Source organism: Sinohyriopsis cumingii, chromosome 3 (assembly GCF_028554795.1).
Source record: "Sinohyriopsis cumingii isolate HCF-2022 chromosome 3, ASM2855479v2, whole genome shotgun sequence".
Taxonomy (NCBI): Eukaryota; Metazoa; Mollusca; class Bivalvia; order Unionida; family Unionidae; genus Sinohyriopsis; species Sinohyriopsis cumingii.
In genome coordinates, this window is record NC_142963.1 from 79481895 (window position 1) to 79494586 (window position 12692).

General features: G+C 31.8%; 1 protein-coding gene across 1 annotated transcript in view; it reads right to left on the reverse strand.

Moving 5' to 3' along the window:
- LOC149803173 (protocadherin Fat 4-like) overlaps nt 1–12692 on the reverse strand; it is a 208618-nt gene that overhangs the window by 109848 nt on the left and 86078 nt on the right. Inside the window, exon 25 of the mRNA XM_089953895.1 lies at nt 10380–10518. Coding sequence (XP_089810021.1) covers nt 10380–10518 — 139 coding nt within the window. The remainder of the gene's footprint in view (nt 1–10379; nt 10519–12692) is intronic.

The following is a 12692-nucleotide window of genomic DNA, read 5'->3' on the forward strand; positions in this document are numbered from 1 at the left end:
CTTAAATGGATAAAATCTTTAGACAATTGAACAATCCTAGTACAATAAATGCCGCCTGCTTTTCTATAATTTGGCATCATTTTCACAGTTGAATTTTTCAATGCAGGATGATATTTTATATTTTATATATATTTATGTTCACAGATGCCTGTGCATGTGTTCCAGGCTTGATACTTTAATTTTTAAAATCACTTAATTATTTAGTGTCAAGCCAGACTCTTCACATCATGTTGTATATACTGTATATATTGTACATAACAGATAGAAGGCCTCAAGGTAGATTAGTTCTGTGACTAGTTACCTTCTCTAAATAAAGTTTTTTTTTATTATTATTATTATTTTTATTATTATTAATTGGGTCATTCTGTTTGGCAGATTTTTTTAGAAAAAATCTTGCAGTAACATTGGCACTATCAGACGGCAGATCAGCCTCTGTTGACCAATCTGAAAGAACTTTTGTGCCAGGGTGACTTCTTTCAAATTTGGTAAATTCTGCTGAGTTTTTCTGAGACAAAGTTAAAAATACCAACTGCGAATGGACCTATTTAAGTACAGAAATTCTGAAAACCTGAAACAGCTCAAAAAACTGATTTATTTAATGACACAAATCCAAGCCGACCATCTATATATGCCCAGTAGTATTAGCTTTCTATCAGCTTGTATTTAATTGACTAGCATTTATATAACAGTTGTGTCCAGAGTTAATTTTGGGCTATTCACCTCTGGCACATGCATGTGACCTCCATGGTGTTCACAGGGCATATAAAAGACCCAAGAAAAGAAAGCCTGTTACATTTAATTCTAGCTAAAATGACTGCTTCACAGGTACGTTACTGAACAGAGTGCTCTCACTATCTAACAAGTGTAAGACAGTAAACATGATTGGTGACATAAATGTCACTGATTTTGATAGCTTGGGCACCAGTCAAGAGTACAATGGTCCATGATCACTAATAGAAAATATATAGAAGAGAAGATGAAATTTTCAGTGAAAACACTGTTGCATTTACTTGCAAAGCATCATACAGGAAAGAAAAAGGCAAACTCAATGTTCTAAAAATATTCTAGAGAGGAATGGTTGATTAAGCATGACAAATTCAAATCTTAGTATTGAAAGCTCATGACAGGCATAGAGTATAATAATCACAAGCGCTCAGGCAGATGATTTTCCAATTTTTGTAATAAATATTCACTTTCTCATCAAACAGATTTCAAATCAGTCATTGTTGAGTCAGATATAAAAGCATGTTCACAAGGGTTTCCTTATCAGCTTAAATAACAGTGTCCTTAAAAATGAACATGGTGATTGCAGTAAACAACAAAATTGTAAAAAGTTATGCTTTAGTCTGACTATAAAATAAATGAAATAGAGTTATAATGATCACCCTTTTCCCATGTGTGCATTTCATATTATTAATGTATGATGATGTACATGTATTGTCTGTTTGAATACCAACATGTTTATTTATTCTTAGATCACAAAAAGACCATAAGGCATGGAAGATAGCAAGTTTTAAATAATGAATGTCATAACTGGATTCTTCAACTGACTGATGGTCACCATCAGCTTGATTGGATTCTCTTAAAACAGCACCCCAACCTAGTATGGATCATCTCTGTCTGGGGAAAAAGTCAACTGGTTTGTGTCTGATACTTTTAACAATGACTTTTTGTTAACTGTCTTCAGACCACCATTTTAATGCAGCCTTACTGTTTTCCAAAATGATTAGATGTACATAATAGTACTGGTAATGTATAAGACTTTCCAAATAGCAATAATGCATTGGACCTTCTAGAACTGCTTGAAAAGCATTAACAAGTAAACCATCAAATGACATAAGCTCTCTTATATAAATGGTTTTCTTAACCAGCAAATGATTGGCATTTCAATTTGTATAATTTCTGGACTTTCCCATCTAATATAAAGACTATCAAATAAATGTGTTAAAAAGAAATCCAAACAACAAAATTCCTTTGATGTAATAAGGTGAAATTTCTCACAATCAACAGTAAATCCTAGAGATACTATCTTTTCCAACATTAAATTTGTATTTTTTAGGCATAAGGCAGGCCACATTTTTATGTAGATGGAGTCATCAGTGCAGTAAGAGCAATGAAAATACTGAGTTTTCTGAGTGACCAATACAGTAGTTTCAGATTTTTGTGAAGACATTTTGTACACTGGATATTGCAACAAGTAAATAAAAAAATTTATAAAGTATTCCATTTGAGTGAAACTTTTGATGTCTTTAAAAGCTTTTTGCAATGCTGAGAAATATGTATCTTTCAAATCAGTAAAAAAAAATCCTGTATTAGTTTGAAAACATAAGAAAAACTTTCTTGTTTATAATGTTTGTAGGTGACAGAATCAATCAAAGCCTGCAGATTCATGACTGGTCTGAATTTCTCCTTATCATTTGAATCCTCTACCCCATATGATCTGGTGGGGATCTATTGTAGCCCTACCTCTTAATGAAATTAAAAGCATAATCATCTTGGATGTTTTCAGATTATACAGACATGAATAGTTTTCAACTGGGGTCTCAAGCTGTATCATCTGTGAAATGTCAGAAGAGAGTATATTCCTCTGTCCAGTTCCCACTATGCTAACTTCAGCATGTCCTATTGTGTTGCAGGTTTGAAGAAATTTGTATTTATCAACAGTTTTATCAGTTGTACACTGTGATGTTGCTGCAGCATTACTCATCTGTGCCAGACACTCTGAAATTTTTTCCCTCAATTGGGGAATTTTAAGTTTAGACAACTCACATCCATCGTCTATTATATTCTAATTAGCGTCATGTAAAGAAACAACTGCATTTTTATCACACCCTGTTTTAAAAAGGGCTTCAGATTTCCTTCCAGTGACACATAGGAAATAACTCCAGGTGGAGTATGGGATTTTGGTAGGGAGTTCTAAAGGATAGCAATTAATATGTCATTATCTGTGATTGGTAGCACTGTCACAAACATAGTTCATGATTAGGGTTAATACTCAATTATTCACACAAAGCTGCTATATTTTCTGGGATTCATTTATTCAAGTTGCTTAAATTATGACCTGTCCACGTTTTCTCAACCACTAACCCACCATTGCTGGTGGACCAATCATCTACAACATGATTCCTGGAAGATTATCTCCCTTTACATAATTTTTGGCCAGTTTGACAACCATGGACTCCATTTTTGATGCGTTTTGCCTTTGTTGATATTAGATTTTTCCCTTTACCAATGTTCTTGCCTTTCTTCATTGAGTATACTTCCACATTAGCTCCAATATCATTAACATCAACCCTGAGAAGTCAAACAGCAGGAATGACAGCTAGGACATCATCTATGCTGGTGGGCATAAACGCATGTTAAATTAGTAAAGATTGGGTAACTTTACCTGAATAGCATTCAAAGGTAGGTTGCTTAAGTGGTGTTCTACAGTTTCACATTTTGCTATTGGTTAGATTTTTTAAAAAAAAACTCACCAGGTTTTCCTCAATGATTATCCTGACTATTTAAAAATGACCTTATATATCTTAGATACATTTAAAGAACTTTTAATTCTCTTTATTTTGGTGCATATTTGATGGTTATAATTTGGGTTATAGAGTATAAAGCATGACCTTACTTCAGATGTGCACCTATCAAAAAAATGCTTGCCCCACTTGGTGATTTTCATCTCTTTGACTTCAAAGGTAAAATGTATACCTCTTTTATATTTTTTAATTTATTCATTGCATTCTAAGAAGCTGTTATAGTCTCATCAAGCAAAATTCATTTTTCCTGTTGCTAAATATAGTGTACTAAAGACTAATTCAGGTTGATTTTTTGCGCAGATGGGAGATGCCATTTTGGTTAGCTGTGTGCATAGATCATGTACAGTTTCCACAAATACACTATCCAAAGAAATTTCAGACACAATACATCAAAGTAACATAGAGGTATACCAACATTCTCTCCAGTGTACATGTTGCTAATGCAAACAGCTTCACCTTATACCTGTTGCTCTCTCAGAAGTACATAATAAATTCCATAGCTCTAAGTTCAATAGTTTTGTGCTACTGTGCTAAAATCGGCTCAAGGCAGATGTACAAACAAACAAAACAAAACTGTATGCTTCTGCTGCTACAGATTCACTTATAAACAAGAGAACAGTGCCTGATACTAAATATGTTTACCAACTGTTTAAACTGTCATGACCTTGACCATGTAATCATGAAATCATACTGGCTTCATGGTCTCATGAAGGACAACCAACATTTGTTATTTGGTGAAACTATTTTCAGCAGAATCAAGTTATCATGCAAAATTTCACATTATCAGACTGCAATAATCTTGATCTTTGACCTTTATTAAAAAAATCATCAGCAGGCTATTGGTATCATGAAGATCAGCATATCTGCAATGTTTGGTAAAGATATGTTCCAATACCTTTGTATAATAACCTCAGGCAATAGTGGTTATCACATTAGTAGTATGTCATTCTATTATTACTACCCTGTATAAACAATGTTTGTACTGCATGGTATTGAAATTATTTATTACCTTTTTACGCTTTTAATTTTAACTCAAAGGGTATAAAATATCTTTAGGGTGCTGAAGGTGTTTAAAATTAATATTGGACTGTTCAAAGTTTAATAAATGAAACAAAGCTAATGTTACTGCATGAAAACTGTTTTGTTATGGACTTGACCTTTGATTTTTTCAAGTCTAATCAACAGAGTTTATTGTCTAATCAACAGAGTTTATTGTCTAATCAACAGAGTTTATTGTTCTTTACAAAGTAACCCAACCCATTTGCCATTTTAGAATAGGTATGTCAAGCAAAACTCAAGGGAGTTGCATGGCTACTAAACTATCAATGTAAAAAAGGCATAACTAGTTCTATTATTGACTTAACCCAAGAAAAAGTGCTTTCCTACAGTGTTGCTGGTTGAGATATAGCTTAGGCAAGGCAAGGTCAATAACTAACACTAACAGACAATCAAGAGAGAGAGAGCAATAACTGATTCAGTTACAGTACATGACCCACCAGATAAAGTAAGTCATGTGCTTGGTCTTTACACCTTGTCATAAATAGCTATAAAATTTGTACAAAAATTGTGCTATTTTGACTTAAAATATGGCCACCACTGCAAAAACAGAAAAACCCTTATCTATAGCCTGATTGTTACATGCTGTAAATTGTTCTGCATTCAATGATGCTTTACTTCACAAATAACTAATATATTTACCTAGTTTATTGCCTTAAGTTTCAGGCCATGTTGCTGCACTACTGCAGTCTCCCAGATTTATTTCTAGTTGTGCAGTAATTTTTGTTTATAGTGATGACCTACTCTGGATACATGAATATTCAAGCACAAAAAAAAAATTAAGAAGAAAGTATTTATTTCATACTGACAAAGTTGGGTTTGGAAAAAACTACTTAGAGAGTTTTTCAAAAGAATAAGAGAACTGGACCTTAGCTGAAATGAAGAGGTGTTTAATTCATTTAAAGACATCTTTAATCAAGCCAAATTAGAGGTCTCTAATTCTATTATAGAGTCTACAATTAATTATTGCTATTTCTTCAGCTCATATATATATATATATATATATATATATATATATATATATATATATATATATACACACACACACATAAATAAAATTCATTTGAAATCTTATAACTTATTTGAAGAGGTCCTTATAATAATTAGAAGGATTGTATTGAACTGAATATATGTAAAACATTATATTTGTTCATGTCAAGTGGTTTTTAAGTCATTGTGCTAATAAGCATCTGGGACAGATGGACAGTCACACAGATGCATGGAACTAATGCAAGATGTCAACAACAACAGTGTGATAACAGAAAATATAAGAGTCTTCTACAGTACCAAATTACTTATTTCCAGAACAACTATATACACATATATTTTTTAACTGTACATCAGATTTTGAGTTTTGCTTTCTTCACTACTTGCATTTATTGCAAGCATAGAATAAATTACTAATCTGGTTTTAAACGATGTACTGTTATTATCTATGCAGAACCAGGAGTTGCCCCTACCTAACTAAAGTTTCTTTTTCTGTTTTTGTTTAAGCACTCAGAATTTATCCCTACTGAGCACCAGCATGCAGGATTGCTTGGGTTAAATATCTATCTATCTATTCATTATGGTAAATTTTATAAACCTTGGGGTTTAGGAAAGCATATATATATATATATATATATATATATATATATATATATATATACCACTCCCTTAATAACTCGCACCCTAATAACTTGCAAACCCACTTATAACGCGGGGTCAGGCATGAATCCCATTTTTTGAAACCAAAAATACCCACAAGTTTATTCCTGTTTGTTGAACTTGAAGAAAATTGTGATCAAAACTGGTAACTGAAATGCTGATATATCTCTCATTTTATGGTCAAAAATGGTAGATATGATCTGGAAATTTTAATCAACATTATGAAATTATCAAATTTTAAAAAGAAGTCATATAATTTGTTACATTTTCTTTCCAAATGGCATTCTTAGTACACTGTAATTAAAGATATTCAAGGAAATTTTGATCAATAAAACACTTACACCTAGCGTAGGCAGTACATTAATATTTAAGTGCCAATTAAATAATTTTTATTAAGTGTAACTTGTGTTTTAGTTCTATCTTTCAGTTCCTGATCTTAAGTGAAATCATCAGAAATGCAATGTGCATTTAACCATAAAATGTGTAAATTTACTGTAACAGCTAAATCTGTGTGTGTTTCTCTGAGAACCTAATTAAATGCCAACTGTGTTTTGATAACTGACTTGCAGAAGTATTTGTTGAATTGTTGCACTAAATTAAAAGCTAGCTTCCTTTGGATTATCACTTTAATTACGTCTTTTTAATCAAATAAAGTAGGTGGAATAAGAGAAAAGTTGAAAGACATGAAAATCCTACATACTTAAAATCTAGTGGCCTAGGTCATATGTCAGGTGAACTCACTTCAGTTGATCAATTGAACACTGTTATAAATGTTACTGTCTATGTAAAATAATTAAACTACCATAAAACAACCAAGCAAAACAAATACTTCATAATAAAGAGCTTGGTTTCACAGGTATGAACCATTGTGGGCAAATGAGTTTCAGAGAATTCCTGAACCTGCACTTAGAGATATTCTCAAGGATGATAAGAAGTTTCAATATTACTTAATATTGTACTAAGTGAACAATACAAAAATTGAGATTTCAAAGTAGACAATTGTCTCACAAAATGAATGTCACTAGTTTTTGAAAAAATGGAATCTTGTTTGGTATATCAACATTTAGACTAGTTCCCTGTTACATTCAGACTCCCTACCTGGAACTATACTATTAAATACCACTCTGGGAACCAGACTAAACAATAAGATAAAAAGCAGTGACATATTACACAGATGTTTTTGCATACAAGTGATGGTTGTTGAAACCAATTTGATTAATGTTAACGATCTTTTGAAAATAAATGTAATTTATATACAGATTCAGAAACAACTTCATTAGAAAAAGTGCATTGTTAACAATTATTATTGACATATCGACTTGATTGCAAAACAAGGATTCATTTCAGTCATTAAACAGCCCAATTTCCTACCATCCCCATCCCAACGATTTTCTAGAGGGGTTCTGGGAGGTCCCTCGGTAACTCACACTCTTGCTTATAATGCAGTCTATGTTTTTGGACCCTGCTTTGTGTAGCTTATCGAGGGAGGTATATATATATATATATATATATATATATATATATATATATATATATATATATATATAGTCAGTGACGGTTTGTGAAATATATATATATAGTCAGTGACAGTTTGTGAAATATATATATATATATATATATATATATATATATATATATATATATATATATAGTCATTGACAGTTTGTGATATATATATATATATACATACATATAGTCCGTGACAGGTTGTGAAATATATATATATATATATATATATATATATATATATATATATATATATATATATATATATATTTAGTCAGTGACAGTTTGTGAAATATATATATATAGTCAGTGACAGTTTGTAAAAATGTTTTCTCAGGTTGTATTTTTAAATAAAAAGCTTTCATTGTTTTGCCTTACTTCCACTCTTGGTTTAGAATGAGATATTACTGAAAAACCTTTTTGATCCAGTGTGTTGCCATACAGTAAATTTCATGTTGGTGTGACATAAAAATATGCCCACTCACTTACTTGAGTTAAAATAATTTGCTTTAAGGTGACCCCCAAGTGTGCAGCATGACCTAATAACTCACGTGGTCCAGTATTGTCAAATGTGTGTGTGGGGGAGATGGGGAGGCGCCTATGCACTGTCAAGGTGGAGAGTGTCTGAACGTAGACAAAGGGAGGTAACTCTTTCAATATGGACTGCACAATATTATGACAAGATTAATCCTCATAAAATGTAATCAATAATATCATACGCGGTAGATATGGCTATTACATTGAATATATAGACACCTCTCCCTCGATAACTTGCACACAACAGGGTCCACATACATAAACCACACTATAAACAAGGGCACAAGTTACCGAGGTATCTCCAAAAATAGAAAAAATCCACTTAGACATAGAAAACCTCGGCAGGTGTTAGGATACTGGGCTGTTTAATGACTGAATCCTTGTTTTACAATCACATTAATAATAATTGTTAATAACATGCTTTTCCTAATGAAGTTGTTTTTTATTCTGTATAAATAACATTTATTTTCAAAATGTCCAGCATGGCCTGTAAAATTGTTTAAACTGGTTTCAACAACCATCAAGTGTACATAAAAACATCTGTGTATTATGTCACTACTTTCTGTTTTGTTGATTAGTTTGGTTCCCAGTGTGGTATCAATGTAGCAGAGAACAAGGCTAACCGTTGATAGACCACTAAGCAAGATTCCCTTTTTTACAAAAACTAGAGGCATTTATTTCATGAGACGATCATCTACATCAAAACTAAATTTTTATACTGTTCACTTGTTATAATGTGAAGCTTCTTATCATCCTTGAGGAAAACCTCTAAGTACCAGTTCAGGAAGTCTCTAACCTAAAACTTGCTTTCCCACAATGGTCAGTATCTGTGTAACCATGCTCTTTATTTTACAAAGTATTCATTTTTGCTTGGTTGTTTTGCTATCTTTGATCAGTTATGAATGATTCCATTATTTTATGGTAGTTTATGTTACATGCACACTAACATTTATAACTGTTTGATTGATCGAATGAAGTGAGTTCACCCAACATATGATCTGGGCTGCTAGATTTTAAGTATGTCGGATTTGCATGCCTTTTATCTTTTTTTTTAATTCCAACTCCTTTATCTGATTCAAAATACATAATTAACATAACAATACAAAGGAGGCCAAGTTTTAATTCAGTGCAAGAATACAAATACTTCTACAAATCAGTCAAAATACTGTCGGCACTTAATTAGATTTTCAGAAAAATGCTTGCGGACATGGCTGTTACAGTAGATTCCCACATCTTCCATTTAACTACACATTACATTTATGATGATTACACTTAAAAGGAAAGAAAAGATTGAATTAGAACACAAATTTCACTTATAAAAATTATTTGATTGGCACTGAAATATTTATGTACTGCCTACAACTAGATGTGAGTGACAATATCATTTATCAAAATTTCCTTGAATTTCTTTAATTGCGATGTACTAAAATGTTTTTGGAAAAAAAATGTAACCAATTATAGGACTTCTTATTAAAAATTGATAATTTAAAAATGTTGATTAAAATTTCTAGGTCCTATCTACTGTTTTTGACCATTAAAAGAGCAATATATCAACGTTTCATATTCCAATTTTGATCGTGATTTTCCTCAAGTTCAAGAACATATATATATATATATATATATATATATATATATATGTATGTCTGTGTGAGTCTTTGTGTAATTTCTTTGGATGCAATCATTCTAAGAAAGTTTTCACAATAAAAATTAGTTTATCTTCTTAAGTCTAGAAAGTTCACACATTTATGACAATTTAAAAAAAAGGCATTAAAATCTATGCAGGTTTACTAGATAGCATACAAATAGGTAAAAATTTAAAGTTGCTGTACAGCAAATAGTTTTTGCACAATCTTACTTATGAGCTTCACTGATCAGACAGATGTACAAAACAATGCATGAACATATAGAACAGACAGACAGGAGCAAATAAAGATGCTACTGCTGACAGTAGTTGGAGTCTAAAAACTGTATTAATTATACAAACATGTTAAGCGTCAAGAATTTGATATTATAATGTATTCGCCTTTCATGTCATGTAAAAAATGAACTCATCCAAAAATCACAATAAAATTGAAAACTGAAATTGATAAGGGAAAATATACATACATTTATCAGCAAAATGATGCTATGGATACTAGCTGCCTCAGATACTTCAATTGTTGCCCTCTCTGGTAAAGGATTGTGTATCTGGGGAGCATTCAAGTTGTTGCGTGTGACATGTATTCTGACTTCACAACTACTTGTTCTGAAATAAATAAATAAGCAAATGCACCATAATTAAGCTTGCTTCTTGTGGCAAAGTATTTGTGAATTTACATTTCCATATCTTTAATGCATGTCAGAAAAAATGTAAATAATAATTCATGCCCCAATATATTTTTTTTTATTTGCTTACTTAACTGCTAAATTACAGCATGTTGATTTTACTAAATAATCCAATGTGATTGTGTTTCCAGAAGAAACAAGAATTTGAGGCTTCTGGTTGCACATACATAATTAGATTTTTTCCAAGAGCACTTTCATAAAGAAATTTTTCAAAAGATCCCACGGTTAGAGGTTACTTAATTGCTGTCAATAGTTTTTGGTTTAATATCTAAATTGTGTCAGTAATTTGTTTTGTGTTTTCCAGCCATTTTATTAATTGTGAGCAGATGTATTCCAAATGAATATAAATTTTGTTATAATGCTTGGCCATGTGAATAGTATCCTAATTTAATATTTTGATTTTCTAATATGGCAATGATTTGTTTCCCATAATGTTTACACCCACACCCTAAAAAGTGCTAAAACTCGCAAAAATTGAGACAAGTACTATATGGATCAGAATAACAGTACACTGTTCGATGATTTGTACTACAAAGTACCTTCAATTGGTGTTGATAGTATCACAGATGACAAATACTGGGACTGCCTTATCTCAAAATTACACTTTGGCGTAAAACAGGGACCCATATCTAGTGAGGAACATTCTAGGTTCTGAAGTATATGAAACTCAGGTTACATGATTTTTGTGGTTGTAAAACTAACTTAAAATAAAATTATTACTGACAAAAGCCAGTAAATGGATTTCAAAAACATACGCAGAAAAATCATGGGATAAGAGTAAAGAATGTACACTGTATCTCAATGGTTTTGTTCTGGATGAATTAGAAAAAGTTAACTAGTGAAGAAGGCTGAGACTCATGGAAATCCAAGAATAAGCCTTTATTGGGCATAGAAATTGAAAAGTTCAGAGGAATCTGATGAGCAAAGGACATAAAAATATACTACAAGTTGTTTGCAAAATATGCCTCAAATGTGATAATGACATACAATAGGACTACCTGACATGTAGTGGATACCAACTTTTACACTGCTTATGATGTACAGGACTGTCTGAAGCAGCTTGTACTTGAATTGACAGTGAGGACCTGTAAACCAGGCAAAGTAACCCTTGAAAGTAGCAAAGAAATGTGATATCCAAAACTCAGGTGAGACTGATCAATATCGAACAAAATAGAAAGCAAGGCAGAATTAAACTCAAGTGACAGAGAGCAGTCAAAAAATTCTAAAAGGAAGAAAAAAAGATGTACACAAACTTGATGATAAAAGAACCAAACAGTCTGATCACAGATGCCATATGGAATTAAATAATGTTGTTTTCAACCAACCAGAAGGAAATAATACAACAGGAAATTATGATAAACAAGAAAACATAATATTTTTAAAGGCAATAACAGCACTTGAAAAGCTTGAAAAACATCATTCTGTATAGACTAGGTCTAAATATTCCAGTAGCTGAATGAGTATTTAAAGTTTAATTAAATAAACTGAGCAAATACCTTTTAGACATTTCCAGGGATCTTTCCCTCCAAAAGTGGATGAAAAGTATAATAACTGACTTACAGGGTCAACCTATTCATTTTTTGGGTGTGGAGGGTAGCTTGGATTTTTCTAAACAAAATAAATTCCAATCCACAAATAGCTTCAAATACTATCCTTGCTCTGATTTATAGAAAATGCAAATTAATTATATCCCTTATAATAGTTCATAATTATCTTTAGGTAAAAAAAAAAAACATTGTGGTTCAAAAGAAATCTCAGACCCCACCTACCCCAACTGAAAATTAAATGGTCAATGATCCCTAACACAGGAACAGGGTAAATCAGGAAAAAGTAATGGAAATGAATAAACCTCTTCAAGTTTAAATTTTTATTGGAAAACCAAGTAGTGACCTTTCTCAAGCAGGCATAGGTGAGGAAACAATAAAATCTAAGTTATTCAAGGTCCATTTTTATAAGATGTAGTCAGCAAAGAAAAAGTGTTGGATGATATTGAAACAATGAAATCTAGTCATGCTAATCAGCAGACAACTTCCATTCCTAACAGAGAAGTCAATTTATCACAACAGCAGGTAGTGGAGATTGAATATATAATTT